Raw genomic sequence first — 19,825 nt, 5'->3', positions numbered from 1 at the left:
CAGCCATGCTGTAGTGGGTGGAATTAAAATGTGAATGACAGACTAATGGATGACGTCTGGCTGAAACACCTATAAGTAACTAGGTTATACACATAATTTTTGAAAAATCGCAAGGTCTTTGGCTAACAGACCTAAGAAAGGATGTAGGAAAATAAGGAAAAAAGAGGATAACTTAATACAGTACAATTTTAAATGGACAACATTTGATTTGTTATGCTTTGAAATTGCAGCAGTCAGAAAAGAAAACACTCTAAATGGAATTTACAACACCATTGGCAGGAGGTGGGATCTGAGAAAGATGCAATGTGTATCAGAAGCATCCTGCTATGACATCCAGCTCTACACATAAACTCTAAAGTAATTATGAAGTTAAACCAAAAACATTGGCACTGAGGGGAACTAGCATGTGTGCTGGTGTGCTCATTGTGAGAGAGCGACATTCATTCACTCAAAGTGAAGTTAACCAGTGGTTTAAAATAGGGTGACCCACTGCCCCATGCTGCACGCTGTCGTGAGCAGAAGCAACATGTGAATGACATTACAACAGATTAATGGATGAAGAGAGGTGGCTGTAAGCCCCTATATGTAAGTATATTATACATATTTTTTTTAAATCAAAAGGTCTTGTCTAGCACCAGACCTAAAAGTGTGTTTCCAATGTTTGTCCACTTTTCCTTAGAAACCCTTCATTGCATTGTAAAATTAACCAGAACAATGTAAAAACGAGCTGGTGTGGCTCTTTGTGACAGCCAGCTGCTTCCTAAGTGTTTCCTGAAGTAGGAAGCAAAAACATACAAGATGTACTGAAGTTTTAATATCAGCTACATTTTCTGCCAGGGCTGGATAACAGTACAGAGGCAAAACATGAATAGACGTCTGATATATAGCTGAAAATGGGGGTTTTTCCTGGTCAGCCTTGCAAGTGATACAATAAACTGCGTGCCAATATGGCCATAAATGCTCACATCAGCAGATATCTGTTGTGACTACATTTTGCACATACCAAGTCCAACTGCCACTTGGCATCTTTTCAGACTAGTGCCTGTAGTTCGGCTCGTTCTCTAGTGCCTTCACTATCAATGCCATTTGAACTGTTAGGGATCCCAAGGAAGGGTATAAGGGCCGTGTAGAAGACGTAAGTATTGAGTTCAATGCTGAACGTTCCCTCCTTGCGAGCAGTGAACAAGCAACAGCTGTTTCATCCAACCCAGTCACAAAGGCAATGGATTCCATGTACATGTAGTAGATTTACATGCATACAAGAAATATAAACTTGAAACCGGTATTGAAATTATTATTATAAATGTGCATGTTATTCAGCTTTACGTTTCATATGATTGCTATAAATTACAAGTTTTTGCAATGCAATAGGTCTCGCATTTACGCGAGTTTGAGCTGTTGACATTGCAAATAACAATACCAATAGCTTAAACTCGCATAAATGCGAGACCTATTGCATTGCAAATGCTTGTTCTTTTTGCAATTGACAAGTGTAGTATATCAGTAATTCTGGCATTTTATTGCACACATTTCCGGCTTTCTGATTTTTCTCTCTAAGCTCAGCTTGATCTCTTGTGAAAAGCCTTGTTCTTGTCTTGCTTACCTCATTCCGAGCCTCCATCTCCAAGAAGTCTGTATCTTAATTTATGCGGGACTCTGATTTGGACCCACTGAAATGACTTTCCAGAACCTTCATCTTACTAAGTGCTAAAAGTAAAAAAAAGAAAATAAGCGCACTGTTCTTTTGGAGTGCGGTGCTGCAAATTAATAACTATTTTCTGTCTTTGGCCCTTGTTAGGAGTTGACCAGTAATGCCGAAAACCCCCCAACTCTGCTGAGTCTGAAAGGTGCAATCATTATTATCCAATTACACGCTTTTTTCCTGATCGCGGGAAATAACATGCTGACGTTGGTGTTTACTGTAGTTGCCAGGCATTTTTCCACCGGAAGGCTAGGACTAACTGCCAACACATTAGCTAATGAAATCTCTGCTCTCTTTCAAGAAACAATTTTGAAGAACAGATTAAAGTCATTCATTCTACGGAGCCCTGTTGTGTGTGTGTGTTTTTTTAATACTGGCAGAGGAAGAATTCTGTCTAAGGCTAACAAACAGTAATTGACAGCCTGTGACACGCCCACTCTTCTGGAACTGTTCCCTTTCAGTCGTCAGACACAGGCCCTGTATGTCGTCTATCATCATCTTCAAAGCATCAAGGGGGCGGGCTCATGTACATGACTGACAGGCGCCGTGATTAGTCACCTATCGACAAATGCTGCGTCGTCTCTCTGGACCGGCCTCACAATTAGTGTAACGAGCAGCCGCCCAGGACAGTTTGTGTGGACGTGCCCGGCATGCAGAGCACCCGTCCGCTGCATTAAGTATCTCAGGTCGGCATGAACGTGTTGGTTCAGTGGCAGGGCCCGTGGCCGTCCATAAGTTAGCTCGAAATGTGCCCTGTTTCACTATTATTGTGTCATTGCGCCATCGCTTGCTGCTGGCAACATCTGCAGGCTGGGTATGCCTTTTAGCATACGGTGCAATAAAAAATTAAAAATATGTACATACTGCGCCGAGGGCTGACAGTACAGTTATTACCAAGGAGAGAGATGGTAGTACACATTGTTGTCTAAATCTGGAAACATGAATTATAGATCAGGAATTGAAATGGCTCTCTCCTGAAATGTCACCCGGCGGTGTGCGTCTACAGCAGCCAGCAATTCATCCCACTGCCATGCAATAAGTGTTACAGTTGTTACATAGCCTTTGTGGCCCATCCGGAATAATGTTTATCATAATTATCCCATTATTTTACCTCTCAATTTATTAGAAATCCCATTCGGGGTTTTTGACAATGCAAAAATTTATTGGGCCAAAATAAAAATAATGTAGGTTTTACAGAACAAAGAATGCACATTTTGTGGCATGTTAGCGTATGTGTACGGTTGCTAATTACACATGCACTGATTTTCAGGCTGTGAGTTCGGATCCGTGCAAGTTTGACTCAGCCTTTCATCTTTTCGAGGTGGGTGAGATGCGTGCCGTTACATCGAGCAGTGCCAACCTCGAGTAACATTAGCATCGTTTGTTTGCACCACTTAGAATCCTCAGAACTCTGGTGCGAAGCGTATGTAAGAAGTAATATCAACAAGCCCGGCGGAGCGCACAACAACCAAAACAAGAATTATGAGCCCATGTGCCGGGATCTGACTGGGGCTGTTAAGCCCTGGAGAAAAACAAGCTCGGCGGACCGTGGCGCGCGCGCGCTTGGGGGCGGGGGAGTGGACACTTTGAAGTGCTCCCAAAAGGCGGATTGCATGGCGGCACGATGCGCGTGATTTTGCGCGTGCTAGTCATGCAATCCGCTTTTTGGGAGCACTTTTCAAACCCGCTTTCTATAGTCTCGCTTTGCGATCGCTTACGCAATAGCAAGGTCGAGACCTAAAAAGCAATAGGAAATCACATGGTTTGGAAGACCGGCTGCACAGACAATTCGCTCCCAATAGCAGAAGTCTTCATACTGTGTCCCAGGTACTATAAGCGGACAATTTGCCAGTGACTAGAGCAGAGAGCATGATCATGCAAGCAGATGATGGAGGAGAGTTGTGTTCTGTATGGCTATCATACTGAGCCTCTATTATTTATTTCAGTTTGAGTCCCATAACACATTGCTATGACATACAACAGTTGATAACACGGGATACCCACTGTTGTGATGTCATAAAGGCCTTCCAGGCCAGGCTTGCAGGCCTCCCTGAGGGAAGCTGGTGGGGATTGGTCAAGCATTGCTGGTAAGTTTTTCTCCTTTTTTTTTCTAACTTTGGGACAGGGATGCATAACAGATGCTATGTTATGAATGGCTCCCCCATCACTCCTCTACCGCTGCATAGCAGCTGAAGGCTAGGGCAGATGACTTTGGGGACCATACATAACATAAAATTATAGATGGGTAAAAGTGAATTAAAGGGATTTTTATCACCTCGAGGTTCTGAGTGACATCATAGATAACTCAAGCTTCACTCTCGCTGCCTGTCTGATGTCACTCAGCACCATCCGGTGAAACACATCCCCATAATTTACCCATCTATAATTCTATATGTTCTTTCCACTGTGCTCCCGTCAGTTTCACTACTAATGACAAGGCGCATTTTCAGGAAGTTTGAAAGCAATTCAGTTTGCCCAGCCAAGGGTTTGACAAAAGGAAGAAAATCAAAAATAAATGAAGGAAAGATAAGCAGTGCGACCTACATTTTCATTTGTTTTTAGTGAAAGTTGAACAAACAAGACTAACGCTGATTAGAAGACAGTGCACACAAAGGCGCAATGATTTTGCCGTAAACAGCTGGTTTCACTCTGGGAGGGTGACAGTCCTATTAATGTGCAGAAGTGTTGTACCAAAGAACAAGCGTCCGATGTTTTATTTATTTATTTTTGCAAATACATTCAACATGTAAAACTAAAAAAAAACCTCAACTGACGTCAGAAAATGAATGGCCCAGAAGCCCATGCATGGCAGCCTTTCCATTGAAGTGCACTACTTTTCATGCAGCTGTGTACATGCAAAATGTCATCACTCACAGGGCACAACAGCCTATTGATGGAGAGTGCTGGCCCACTTCTCCATGCTGTATTGTGTGGTTGTCTGATGCAAAATGAATAACACGTGAATCGACCAATGAACGTAGAGGGCTGACTAAAAACCACCGTATTTATGTACATCTGTTTCTTATTATGAGTATTTTGGAAAACATGAGGTGTGAAACAGCTAAAGCTGTTGCTAAGCTAGACCTAAACAAAAATTGTAAAAGGGTAACTCCGAGTCTTCCACCCTGAATAGTTACAAAAAATAAACAAAACTACATATCAGTAGAAGGTGAAACGCTGCTCTGAACGTTAAAAACTAATTTAATACAGGACTAAAACTAAATTTATTTAAATATTTTTAATGTAAAAAATGAGAGAAAATAGGATCCCGATATTATTTACTACAATATCATTCTCCTGACTTTAATGTTAAAGTAATAAATAGATGCAAAATAAACCCATGGAACCTTCCTTAAAATAGCCACTGTTCCATGAAGAAGTGATTTTACTCAATGTTTCTTTCCATCTTCCTGGCATCAACATTTGTTTTACTCTCCTGCCAAATAATTTAGCTTTTATTAGATAAGTTCCACTTTTTTCACCCTCTCTTAAGTTGCTGTTTTGCAGATGTCCACACCATGCCATTTTGGCTTTGAATCTTTTCCTTGATCCTTCAAATCCACTCACTTTTATTGTTCCATTTACTTGATCACATGTGACCACTATATTATAGCATTCGGATGTCCGTTACATCAGTCAGTGAGGGCATTTTTGCAGTGCACCCTGGAAACAGAATAGCCCCTGCTGAACAGTAGCCTGAAGTGACAGAGGAACGTGTGAACAGACTTGTGGTGCGTGACACACATACAAAATCACTTTCCTAGGCCAGTCGCCTGTCCTTTGAGTACTAATCAGATTTGAACTCTTGAGAGTGGAGACAGTGTTCTGTTTTCTGGTCAAAATTCAATGCCAATTATCCTTAACTGTCACAGACCAACTTTTTCTCTTCTAGGACTACATCCAACCTGTTTTAATACCATGAACTCTTCGGGTAGGTAAGCACTTAATAAATAAGGTAAATAAATGATTATACAAACTAGAATTATAACTTTTCCAGGCATAGGTCAGATCTGAGATTTGCAATGCTCTTTAAATCGTTAGTTTTCCCTCTCCATGAGCAAAACGATCCAAAAATCTTGTGAAACATTTAGCAACCATGTTTGCAAACTATGTATTCCCTCGTTTCCTTCTTCTCAGATGCCATTCTGTAGATGGCCCCGAGGACATTCTGCTGCAGATACTCTGAACCTGGAGTTGACCACTAGAAGTCCTAAAAAATAAGATTTTTACCCTTCTGGTGTTACCATCTCTACATCCAAGTGACATCAGCTCAAAATGCCTTCTGTTTGACATCGTTCTAGAAGACTTATGGTGCTTTAAAAAAAGACCTATACACTAATGACTACTTTTTTTCTGTATTGGAATAATAGTGTAAGCGGTATTGATTTGTCCTAATTTTATTTTTAAAGAGATTATTTCTCAAGGGAATTGGGAACGTCACTCGACAAGTGTACCTAGGAACTGTGATTAGTTTCAGATTGCAAACTACAACTTCTGTGCACCAACATAATTCTTTACATTGAGCAGCCGTGATTGATCTTCCACCCTAAATCTGCAGTTCTCATTTCCTCTTGCTATATGTCTACAGTGTCCATATTGCTTGTTATGTAACATCCATTGTGTTTTTAGTCCTTAGACACTACAACGGAGCACAGTCACCATCCCCAGAAGCCTAGTCTCAATGAGAGAATAGAAGGAACGAACAAAGACAAAAAGGAAAAGGACAAAAAAGCACCAGGTACAGGACGCTTCAGATTCCTCATGTATCACTGTTTTCCGACCACCCCAGTATGTCAATGTGTTAAATCAATGATGCATTATTATATAATAATATATGGCAAAATCCATCATACAAAAGAGAATCGACACTTGTGGTCTGTGTAAAGGTTTATTCGGATATTGCAAACAAAGAGGCGAACAGTCTTATTAGTACTTACTTCTAGAGTGCCTTAAAAGGAGCCTCTCTACGATCATTTTCTTTCTAAAAAAAAAAAAAGCATGTTGGCGCTGTTAGCACCTAGACAGGAATTGGTATGTAGTACTATCAAAGAGTTGTTGTGCTGGTGAAGAGGAATAAAGTGTCTGGCACACACTAATTTCCCTCTGATTGTTGACTGACCTTTATAAAAATGGAATGCAAGATGAATATTCTGTTTCTCTCCTAATATTGTTATAATGTGGCACAGTGTCAACATTTTTTAATATTAGCCAGTTCTCTCAAAATGTCTCCAGTGCATACACAAAAGAGCCACATGGCAAGGCAATCATTTCGTTGAATTTTGTATCTTTTCAGAAGAGGGTTTCTGCGTATGACCTTGCTAGAAAGTACTCCTTCATCGAGGAGGGTGTGGTGTGCAGATTGTCTCTTGGTGTGTTTTGTTCAGATGTGTGGGGTGCTCAAGCGCCAAGCTCCTATTTGTAAAATGCAACAGTAAACCCAGTCAGAACAAAATTGCAAAAATAGGTGATCTATGCAGTGACGTGTATCCAAACAGAATATGTGTATTTTCAATTAGTTCTTAAAAAAATTGCTACTTAAAGCATTTTCTCTTGTTGGTTACTTGTGTCTGAGTTGGGCCACAGTTTCTCATCATCCAGACATGAATGTCCAGCACCTACCTGAAACTCAACCTAACCAAGACAGAATTACAGCTATTTGCCCAGAACACAGTCAACATACAGTACAAGCCTGGTTGAATAACATGAACCTTGACAGCTTCAAAGCCCAACTTTTACTGAATGCCAAGTCACTTGGATTCACCCTTGACACTAAACTACCGTCAAGGAACACATTGCCAGAAAAAACAAAGATGTCTGGTAGCAGCTCTTTCTTCTAAAAAACACAACCCATTTCTTCCAGAAAATGGTTGCAGAGCATCTGTTAAAGCTCTTACTTTTTAATCTGGATGGTGGTAATATAATACATGATGGCCTCTGTGATTCCACTCTGGTAACCATTAGGGGCATCCTGTACGCTGCAGCACATGTCATGCAGTTCCTGGAGAAATATTATATCACCCCAATCCTGATGGAACTCCATTGACTCCCCGTGCCAGCCCTCATCTATGAATAAAAGTTTCATCATTTACAAAGCCATGTTTACCAGCACCAGTGCTTATCTTGCAGACAGTCTCGCCATCTGTGGTGGATCTGCACACCTAGATACAGGGCACATGAAATTGCAGACTAAGATGTGCAGAAAAGAAAAAACAAGACAGAAGGCTTTCCACTTATGCACCCAGGATTGGGTACAACGTCCGGTTTCCTGCGGGACCTCCCCAACGCTACTCCAATTTAGGAAGAAGTTGAAGACCCACCTCCTTAAATGTATTCACTCTCCATAGCCCAGCTTCCTCTCTTATCCCTCGTTGACGTTATGCTGGTCTATAACAGTACAGTACCCCGCTGCCTTTTGGCTAGTTCACCATAGAAATACAATATACATACATACATAGATGCTTTCAATATTCACAATGGTCTGCTTTTTTAGGACTAACTGTGAAATATAGTCTTATGTACTGATGACTGGTTTTGTATGTGAAGCTTCAACAATTAATGCATGCAGTTAATTAGAATAGTGTGTTCACTGGAAAGCCTCTCATCCTTTGTGTTGGATAAGAATTCACCTGAAATCTAGATGTAGCCAACAAAGTGCCCCCTCTCGTTCATGCAAAAATGACTTCTTGTATCCTTACTTTCTTTCGAATGCTTCCTACAAGGTCAACCAGTTTTAAACATTACACATAGGAAACTTTTTTACATTTCTTTTTCTTTCTGTTTTTGTTTTCAGGAATGAGGCAACAAAGTAACGATATGACCATGGACAGTACGGATTCCAATAAAGTACGAAATAAGCTAAAAAGATTTCTGCAAAGGAGGCCGACCATACAATCTTTGCGGGACAAGGGCTACATTAAAGGTGGGAAGTTTGGACCATTGTTTGGCCTGTAAAGAATAGTGTTAGCTTTGGAGAGATCATTGTGAATCTGCAGAAGAAAGACCTTGATTGCATTTATTTTTAATTCATTCCCAAACAGAGAGGAAGATGATATAAGAAATGTTTCATATCCAAGGTTTATGGGATTTTCGGAATATCCGTTCAGACTCTTCCTTTTCAAAAACATTAGAAGTACTTAATGTTAAATGTGGCTGGTACAAGGCCATACAAGCATATGCTGAATGTTAGCAATCATTGTTCATCTCGCTCTCTTTTTTTCCAGGTGTGCAGAGTTGTTCATGGGCAAAGGTTAAGATTTGTATTTTAGGAGGTGTAGCTGATCTATATTTTTATTTGGCTTCACAAAACGTGCTCTCGTACAATGAATAAGGTCCTCTTCTAGGACACAATTAACTCCTTTGTTTTTCATACCATGGAGGTTGTGGACTGTGTATTAACAACTGGGATACTAGCCCCGGTAGTTCAATTTTGGAATACAAATGTGCGATCTCCATTGTCCAAAAGGCTATTGTTGATTTCGCAGTTTGGAAAATTTAAACTATGAAGGTTCTCCCGACTACTATTTAAATACTTGCTATTGGGCCAGATTACAAATATAAAATAAATGCATATTTAATCTCAGGTGCATATCAGCCACATTGTAGAAATAATCCATTATTAGTTCAAAAGGTAATTCACAATTCATGGTCAATGAAAGTGTTATGTTTGTATTATTTCAGATCAAGTATTTGGCTGCCATTTACATGTACTTTGTGAAAGAGAGAAGACCTCTGTGCCGAAATTTGTAAAGGAGTGCATCAGGACAGTTGAAAACAGAGGTATACTTTCATATTCATGTTAACTCTCATGGGTGATGTAATTATGTTGTACATTAAAATACCAGTGCAGGAAAATAGCTGTAGATGTAAGTGATATTGCTAAGTTTATCTTTCCATCTTCTTGTCATCAATGTTTGTCTTCCTCTCCTGCAAAATAATTTAGCTTTCATTAGATATGTTCCACTTTTCATCCTATCTTAAATTGTTGTTTTACTAATATCCACACTGTGCCATTTTGGCTTTTAATTTTTTCCTTGATCCTTGCTCCTTTTTTCCTTAATTCTTCAAATCCACTCCCTTTTATTGTTTCACTTACGTGGCCATAAATCAGCATTATATTACAGCATTCTGATGTCCATTACACCAATCAGTGCAGACATTTATGTATTGCACCCAGGAAACGTAATAGCCCCTGCAAATGTGCTGAACTGAGACCTGATGTGACGGAGTAACATGAAAAATCATAAAATTAAAAATCTACTGAAGGCATGCTCCCTGGGTTTACTTTAATAGGAACGCTGAAAGTGATGGTTGTGTTGGTAGGACAGATGCTCCAGATGAAAGAAATTTAGCTTAGAAATTAGTCTAAAACAAAATAAAGAAACACATTGCTGTGTCTCATTTGCAAAGACATTTATCAACCTCAAGTGTCTTAATTTGGGCAAAAGGTGACAATATCCTGAGCCTCAAAAAGATCTTCATGGGCAAGATGTCTGAGCGAGCCTGTACCCTTCATGAAACATTCTCCAGCCCCCTGATGGCTCCTAACCCGCCAAGACTTCACCCCTGTTTCCTTTGCTCAACAAGAAGGTGACTAAACCAAAGGATGCCCTGTGTTACAGGCAGGCATCCATGAACTGCCGCGACAATGGCGAAATTGTTGTCTCCATAATGGCTGTTAAAATGTTTACAGTGATGGCATCTGCTGTATGTGTAATTCATTCTAATCCCATATAAAGGCAAATTATGTACACGTAGATTCCAACTGATCCGTTTTTTGTCAGCAAACTTTCTTTTTGCAAGTGATAATTTCATATTGCGGTATAGACTGTTGAAATCGAAACTGCATTTCTTAAAAGACCACCTGATTCCTAGACGTCACACCAATCTGCGTTATTCAATAAGTTTATTAACATTCATAGTCTTTGAAAAAAGGCAGTGAAGGTAGGCGTAAAGTATTTTTACACTTAAATAATCCTTGAATTATTACACACTAATATTATATTGACACATATGATGCATGTCTTAGTACATTGTTTAAAACATGCCTTTTTCATTAGATTTTATTAGATTTCAAGTAAGTATACTAGCATACAGTTCCTGCAAATGCTGTATCTAAGTAATAGTGCAGTTTCTAAGCATAACGTTTGCAGGATGTGAATGACTGGTATCTTCTGTTCCCCTGTCCTTCCCTCCCTCTTCCCTTCCCTCACAAATATAATGGCAACTATGCTAACCAGTTCAGAGCATCATATCCTTCCTCCTTTTGGACTGAACCATAACCCTGTATGTGTGCATCTGCAGCGATATACCATCCAAACTTTTCACTCCGGGGTACGTTAAAAATGTACACCTCAATCTCTAATAGATCAAGAGGTTTACAGATCACAACCGTAGTGAACATCTGAGAGTCAGGAATCCTATTGACAGGTAAGACAAAAGCAGATCCCATGTCGCTTTGAAGTCTATCTAATGATCAGTCATTGTCCTAGAAATTTTCTCCATCACAAGTATGATCCAAGGTAATTAGTGGCAGTGCAACATGGATTTTATTTTTGAATGAATTAATTTTTATTCATGATCAGTTACTTAAAACCATTACATTAAACAACGAACACAGTATTTCCTAGGTAAAAAAAAACCCAATAAAGGTGCAGGATGGGAGGTTCTTATTTTCCCAAATGTGAGGCCATTCCCATCAAATATGTCTGAAATCACCCAATGGGCTTCAGCCTCTCAATCACAGGGCACTCGTGAGCGGGTGGACTTTGTTTGCATACACTGGGCAGCGGTACCAGTCAATTACTATTTTACAGGGTCCCTGTCTATCCAAGATACCACCTGGGTTTTGAGTGATATCTTGGCAGTTTTGTTTCCACTGATTCTCATCCTTCTCCCTGCCCAGGCTTGTAGTCCAACTTGCAGACTTTACACATTTTTAAATGGGGTCAGGTCGTGGTCGGCAGCCTCTCCAACGCTAGAGTGCATCACCCAATATATTAGTTAAGCGCAGTGGAATTTTTTCGTCAAGCTTGAAGACATGTCAAACAGATCAAAATCTTACTTTCTGGTTTATGTCTGATATTGTGAGGTAGTCCATATGCTACCATGTTTTGAATGGGCCAGGCGTCGGTGCCGATGAAAAAAAAAAAGGTTCAAACGGATAAGGCGGTGTGATGAAGGAGATTAAGATAAGCTTAAACATTTTGTCAATGTATCTATGACTGTAAGCATGATATTCTCATGGGTGCAAATATTGGTTCCTGTCGGTGTATTCTGCTTGGACTTTCATGCTAGGTGCCAAAGGGCTCTGCCCTTTGTTGCCTGATCCATGTATGGCTAAAGTTTGTCTCAATCTAAGAAGATGCATTGTTGTGCTGCTCTGTAATAAGTCGGGGAATCTGGGAGGGCTATTCATGTCAGATAAAAGGGTAAATGGTCTCACTGTTACATTTAGAGTGGACCTTGAGATATTTATTACTCTTTCCAATACCTCACAAAAGGCATCAAGTGTCGAAATAAGTGAATCAATGTCAGATATGGCGCCCTGCTTATTCTAGCTGCACTGGAATCGACAATTTGGCACCACTCCTGTACCTTGGGGTGGAGGGATCCATCGGCCACCCTCCACAAAGGGGTCGATGAATCTTTTTCTTCCCACTGCCCCTGAGTTTCTCCCAGACTTTAGGAGCAAAGTGGGTTCTCCCGAACTGCTACGTATCACCATCCTCACCCATTAGATGCTTGAACTAATTTTGATCAAGCATGTGTCACCACACTGGTGTGCCCACTGCTTCAATGCCATTTCTCTACATCAAGAAATGACTGACTAAGGTCTCCACCAGCTCTCCTGACCCCATGGCTCTATTCAGCCATGCTCAACATTAGGGCTTTTGTAATGCTGGATGGCTCCTTGATGCAGGCAGATGAGGGTAGGCCTTTCAGAAGCCCTGGCACAGCATGTCTATTGAGGACCTAGCCATGACCACACACCCATTATTTCATTATTTTAATAGGTTTATATTCAATTTGTGGTAGGAATGATGGCTAAAAATGGATGATCACAGCTAGCCTTTACATAGTATTTATCACAATTATTTGCGTATTGAAACTTTCCACTTTCGTGGTTGAAAATAGGGAACACAGTAATAGTAGTAGAAGTAATTTCCCACATGTGTTGAAAGAAAACCACTACTTCAGTGTTTTCTTTTTTTGAAAAAAAGAAACACACCCTATACAATGAGCAATATTCCCTATACACAAATTCTTTTACTTGGTAATCAATTTGAAGTGCCTGTTGCGCCTCGCTGCACATAGACGGGCAAGTTTTCATTTACCTTAAATTCATCAGGAAAAGATAAAATAGATAGTAAGAGTTTTGTAAAGAGAAGAGCTCAAGTCTTGGTAATGGAAAACCACTTGCCCTCTTTCAGAGGTGTAGAGAATATTACACATCTACCTGTCAATAGCATGGATGCCACAGAATTCTTCTTGTCCTATGACACACTTTGTGTGCCCTTTTTTGTGTTCTCCATCAAAGTCATGGCACGAGAGCCGAGATTGCCTGGCCTGTTCTTCGTTCTGGTCCAAAAAGACAATAAGGGACCGTCGAGCTCGGAGTGTCATGGCACAATCGTCTTCATCGGCACCAGTCACCCTCGTCCAGGAGACTCCAGTCCAACCGAAGTCCGAAGAAGAGCAACCGCAGGAAGAAGTCATCATTTCCGAAGCGGAGGATTCAGCTTCCGGAGCCGACAAGCAGGTAGATGGCCAACCGGTCGTAAGTAGAGACGACGACCCTATTCCTACCCCCACACCTCGTGAGGCTTCGGTTCCACCTCCACCTTCGGGCCCAGGTGCACACCGATCACAAACTTCCAATGTCCCGCCTTCGGGCCCGGCAATGAATACTTCCAAAAAGCCTCTACGCGACTCGGGCTCGAGCCAGCCTTCAGTCAACCCCGATAAACAAAAGGTTCTCAATCCGAAAGTGAAACCGATACAGACTTCGGCACTGAAGAAAACTTTGGTACCCAAAATTGTCGAACAAAAGTCCAGTCCGACACGAAACAAACTTCGGCACCTAAGACAATCGAACTGAAGCCAAGCCCAGCGCCAAAACAAACTCCCGCACCTAAAACGGTCGAACCGAAGCCAAGCTCGGCACCAAAGACAACTTTGACATCTAAGCACACTTCGACACCTAAAACTGTCGACCCGAAACAAGCTTCGGAACCAACAACTCCGGATCCCAAAAAAATCTCCGATCCGAAGAAAGAATTCGAGCCAAAAAAAGCTTCCGACCACAAGTCTTCGGAACCCAAACCTCGATCCGCTCCTAAGACTGTACCGGACATCGGTAAACCAAGCAAACATCTTGATTCCATACAGAACAAACCAGCCCCGAAGAAGGATTCTTCTGTAGAAGAGCTTTTCCGTCCAGACCCAAAACAAGACTCTTCATATGCATCCAAAGACTGGACATATAATCACTGTACCTTATAAACGAAAACTGGAACCTCCTCCCACACCTTCAGTTCCCCTCAAAAAACATGCTCAAACTTCTCCCATAAGGGTACCTTCACCAGAATTGCCAGATCCTTATATTTCCCCCACACACTCACCACTCAGCCCACATAATCCTGATGACTATTATATTTCTGAGGGAATAGAAGATGAGCAACCCTTAGAGGACCCAGATGATATTCCTGGCCCATCAGGTGATCCTTGGGAAGACTACAATGCACCAGATACCCTGGATCTACCCCAAGATGACGTATACCCCTCTAGGCCATCTCCTCCAGATGACACCATAGGGTTTACACAACTCATTCACAAAGCCGCAGCCTTTCATGGGGTCGATCTCCGTACTGACACAGTGGATGACAAGTTCCTTATAGACACACTATTACCCTCTCATAAGACCACAACCATCTGACCAATGCTTAAAGGGGTTACAAAGCACGCACCAGACGTATTCAAAGATCCCGTCAGAGCCAGGGTAATTAACCCCAGGTTGGAGAAAAAATACAAATCCGCTCCATCTGACACAGCCTATATCAAGGGCCATCTACCATTAGACTCTTTAGTGGTTTCCAACGCATGGAAAAGAACAAATTCTCAAGCAGGGGACGCTCCACCCCCTGATAAAGAATCCAAACTCTTAGATGCTTCAGGGAAAAGCATGACATCTCAAGCAGCCAATGTCATGTCTGGAGAATTGCCAACACCCAAGCTCTGTTGGCAAGATACGATAGGGCTCATTACGATGAGCTTGAAACCCTTATACAACATCTATCAGACAAATACAAGACCAGGGCTACTGATATAATACAAGAAGGGAAGGTTATTACTAATACTTCCATCCGTTGTGCTCTAGATGCTGCTGACACAGCCTCAAGAGCAATAATTACTGGCATACTTTTACGGAGGCATGCCTGGCTGCGTATTTCTGGTTTCAAACCAGAAGTACAAACAAGTATTCTCAATCAACCCTTTGAACAACAGCATCTGTTTGGCCCCTCAGTTGATACCTCTCTTGAAAAAAAGGACACTGACACCGCAAAATCCATGGGAGCTTCACAAAATCAAACTCCCAGAGCGTCCTTTCGTCGCTCCTAATATAGGGGCGCCTCAACAACTTTTTCGACCAACACTGCATCCTCTTCTTACAAAACTCCCACCCAATCCTCACCCAATAGAGGTTTTTACAGAGGAGGATACAGAGGCAACAATACTAGAGGCAGAGGTACCAACACCCGTACTGCCTCAACCCCCAAGCAGTGACTTCCCTCCCAGACCATTCCACTCCTGTCGGGGGGTGATTACAACAGTTCCTACCTGTCTGGAACTCCATCACAACAGGCAGGTGGGTGAGACAAATAATTCACTCAGGTTATTGCCTGGAGCTCACTTCCACTCCTCCAACAATACCACCCAAACAGCGTCCCATGTCACAAGAGCATCTCACACTCCTAAAACAGGAGGTTGTTGCTCTACTACACAAACAAGCAATAGAACCAGTTCCACTGCACCAGCAAAACACAGGGGTTTGCTCGCTGTATTTCCTTATTCCCAAAAGAGACGCCTCCCTCAGACCTATACTGGACCTCAGACCCCTGAACCTTTACATACAGTCAGACCACTTTCATATGGTCACATTACAGCAGGTCCTTCCTCTGCTAAAACAAGGCAACTTCCTTGCTACCCTAGATCTCAAGGACGCCTACTTTCACATTCCCATTCACCAAGCTCACAGGAAGTACCTTCGGTTTGTAGTGGACAGTCAGCATTACCAATTCAAAGTCCTCCCCTTCGGGGTCACTACAGCACCCACGGTCTTCACAAAATGTCTTGCGGTAGTAGCAGCACACTTGAGAAGGGAAAACATCTATGTCTTTCCATATCTGGACGACTGGTTAATAAAAGCCAAGTCATACCAGCAATGCGTCCAGCACACACACAAGACCATTCACCTCTTACACAAACTAGGATTCACTATAAACAAAACAAAATTGCACCTCCAACCATTCCGGTCTCAACAGTATCTAGGTGCCACAATAGACACCTCCAAAGGACTAGCATCCCCCAACCCAATAAGAATACAGGCCATGCAAGCTCTTATACAAAAATTTCAATTGCAACACTCCCTAACAGCTCGAGTGTTCATGCAGCTAATTGGAATGATGGCCTCTTGCATTTTCGTAGTACCGCACACAAGACTCCAGATGCGTCCCCTACAAGAGTGCTTAGCAAGCCAATGGAACCAGGCTCAAGGTCAACTAACAGATCTGGTGGTGGTGGACGGCCGGACACATCGCTCTCTGCAGTGGTGGAACACCAAAAACCTTTCCAAAGGACGAGCCAGTTCCACAGGTGGTGCTGACCACAGACGCATCCCTCATCGGCTGGTGAGCTCATCTGTCAGAGCACACAGTTCAAGGCAGGTGGACACCGCAACAAAAGCTACTCCACATAAACCATCTGGATTTGCTAGCCATTGTTCTAGCACTAAAATACTTTCAAAATTACCTATCAGGCAAGACTGTCTTAGTCTGCACAGACAATATGAAAGCCATGCATTACATTAAAAAACAAGGAGGAACACACTCCTTACAGCTCTCCTGGCTGGCGCAGAGCATATGGAAGTGGGCCATTACTCAAAAAATCTTTCTACTAGCAGAGCATCTATCAGGAGTTAAAAATCAGATTGCGGACCTGTTGAGTCAGAGCCAACAGATTCACGAGTGGGAACTTCATCCGCAAGTTCTTCACCCTTTCTTTCAAGTATGGGGACAGTCACAAATAGATCTGTTCGCCACACACCTAAACTCCAAAGGCCCAAGCTTCGCCGCCAGGTATCCACACCCATTGTCCAAAGGCAATGCGATATGGATGAGTTGGTCAGGCAAATTTGCATACGCTTTTCTGCCTCTCCTACTCATTCCGTTAGTGGTGCGCAAGCTGCAGCAACACTCCCTCACACTGATCCTAATTGCACCAACATGGGCAAGGCAACCGTGGTACACCACACTACTTGAACTTTCAGTGATACCACATCAAAAACTGCAACTCACCACATCTGTTAACACAGAACCATGGAGAGATCATGCATCCGGACCCCATGCAGCTCAACCTAGCAATTTGGGTCCTGAAGTCTTACAATTTGGATATCTCAACCTCCCACCTGATTGCATGAACGTTATCAAAGAAGCTAGACGTCCTACCACTAGAGCTTGCTACGCAGCTAAATGGAAAAGATTTGTTATATATTGCACCAATAACATCAGCCCACTAGATGTTTCTATCCAGAACATCATGTGCTACTTGCTGCATCTCCACAAATGCACTTTAGCATACTACTCAATCAGGTTACATCTTGCTGCCATAGCGGCCTACCTCCAAAACAGACGGCATCTATCATTATTCAAAGTTCCTGCCATTAAAGCCTTCATGGAAGGCCTTGAAAGAATAATTCCTCCCAGGGTACCACCCTCCCCTGTATGGATTCTCAACATTGTTCTCACCAGGCTCATGGGCCCTCCATTTCAGCACTTGCACAAGTGTGAATTACAATTCCTTTCATGGAAAGTTGCCTTTCTAGTAGCTATTACATCACTCAGAAGGGTGAATGAGATCCAGGCACTAACAATTCAAGAACCATTCTTGCAACTCCATCACAACAAAGTGGTTCAAAGGACAAATCCCAAATTCCTTGCAAAAGTCATTCCACCATTCCATCTCAATCAGTCTGTTGAGTTGCCAGTATTCTTCTCCCAACCTCAAACAGTAGCTGAGAGAGCTCTCCATACGTTAGATGTTAAACGAGCTCTCCTCTATTATATTGAGTGGACAAAACCATTTCGTAAAACAAAATAGCTTTTTGTCTCCTTCTCTCCCCCGCAGAAAGGTAACCCCATTTTAAAAACTGGGATTGCAAGGTGGATTGTTAAATGCATTAAAATTTTCTACTAAAAAGCAAAACGCACTATAGCCATTCCCCCTAGGGCTCATTCCACCCTTCAACTAGGGGCATCTATGGCATTTTTAGAGAACATTCCCCTAGATGACATCTGCAAAGCAGCAACATGGTCTACACCGCACACATTCACAAAGCACTACTGTGTAGATATGCAAGCAAAACAACAAACTAGTGTGGGCCAGGCTGTACTCAAAACACTATTTCAAACCACAGCAACCGATAATGGTACTTCCCGCTAAGGGAGAGAACTGCTATGCAATCTATACACTAGTGCAGAGGTCTTCAAACTGTGGGGCGCGCCCCCCTGGGGGGCGTGGATGGGTTCCCAGGGGGGCGCGAATGCCTCTGCAAGTATATATAAATGAAGATGGCCTGGAAGTGCGAGCGATGTTTATTTGCTGCATTTCCAGGCTGACTTCATTTATTCCGAGCCGTGATTTGAGTGCCCTGGGGGGCAGGGGTCACTGAGTGTGGCTGGCAGGCCCAAAGCGATTACTAACAAGCATTTGAGATGCAATATGTCTTGTATTTGCCGAAATTTAAGCTACTGGCATTGTAAATGACAATGCCTTTTATTTATGTTTTAAAAACCAAAACATAAATAAAAGGCAATGCCATTTACAATGCCAGTACTCAAACTCGCATAAATGTAAGACCGATTGCATTGCAACTGCTCGTTATTTCTTCCCGTTGAGATTTCATCTATTATTCACGCCACTACTTTCAATTCAGGTTTACTTAAATATGCAGTGACCGGGGGGGGGGGCTATGATTTATGCTGCAAAGGAGGGTGTCGCCAGGAAATCTGGGCGTTGCAGCGCTTACTGTTCACAATTAACCTTTAAAGAACGTTAGTGAATAGACTTTGAAACTCCCTTGAAGTAATGCATATGTTTTATTAAACAGACGTTGTAGAATAACTCTCGACGCACATAAATGTCCCCAATTGGAATAGCATTGTATTAAGCACAACGCAAGTGAAACCCAACAGGGGCTGGAACACAGAACATTTTCACTGGTGCAGAAACATGTCAAATCTACCTTCACCATTGCTCATCTTTCTGCTTACCTAATGCTTCATAGATGAAGAGGCATTCATGAATCCATGTTACATAAAGGTTTTTGCACCAGGGTGAAATGAAGAAACGGGTCTGAAACCGCATGAGCATGTTTATGGACCCCTGTACATCATTTTAAGTGAGTTATAGATATATTATCAAAGAAGCTCTGGTCAATGAACGACCCTCAACAAAAACAGAGGAACCAATTTTGCGTTGTTTGCAATTTGTGTAATTATGAATGGACAGGCTTATTTTGCCTGAAACATGTATTTTCAATAAGTAAAGGCTGCACAAATACTTAATGTGAAATCAGTTCGTGGTGTGTTTGTTTGAGAGTTTGTTTGAATATGCGTTTTAACTGTGCAGTAATAAATACAACTTTTGTACTTTGCGTTTTCCATCGTTTATTATTTGATGCTTTTGGTTGTGTTTCACGAGGATGAGTCTTGCTGGTCTGTGTCTTGGCCTTGAGCACGAGGAGGGATTGCGGCTTTCACTTGTCTCGGTTCACGGTTGTCATATTATATTATGGGATGAAGAGGTAATATTTTTTGTTTTAAAAACTTTATTAACATTTAAAATGCG

At 42.0% G+C, this 19,825-nt stretch overlaps 1 protein-coding gene across 30 annotated transcripts in view; it reads left to right on the top strand.

Annotated features, from left to right (window-relative positions):
- ARHGAP27 (Rho GTPase activating protein 27) overlaps nucleotides 1–19,825 on the top strand; it is a 1,125,989-nt gene that overhangs the window by 977,017 nt on the left and 129,147 nt on the right. For all 30 annotated transcript variants that reach the window (XM_085650850.1, XM_085650847.1, XM_085650970.1 and 27 more), the window contains 3 exons: nucleotides 6,332–6,440; nucleotides 8,493–8,621; nucleotides 9,380–9,478. In XM_085650850.1, the coding sequence (XP_085506976.1) occupies nucleotides 6,332–6,440; nucleotides 8,493–8,621; nucleotides 9,380–9,478 (337 nt within the window). The remainder of the gene's footprint in view (nucleotides 1–6,331; nucleotides 6,441–8,492; nucleotides 8,622–9,379; nucleotides 9,479–19,825) is intronic.

The sequence above is a fragment of the Triturus cristatus genome, chromosome 1_1 (genome assembly GCF_964204655.1).
Source record: "Triturus cristatus chromosome 1_1, aTriCri1.1, whole genome shotgun sequence".
In the NCBI taxonomy this organism is placed as follows: Eukaryota; Metazoa; Chordata; class Amphibia; order Caudata; family Salamandridae; genus Triturus; species Triturus cristatus.
The sequence above is the reverse complement of the archived record's forward strand: the minus strand, read 5'-3'. Positions and strand labels throughout refer to the sequence as shown.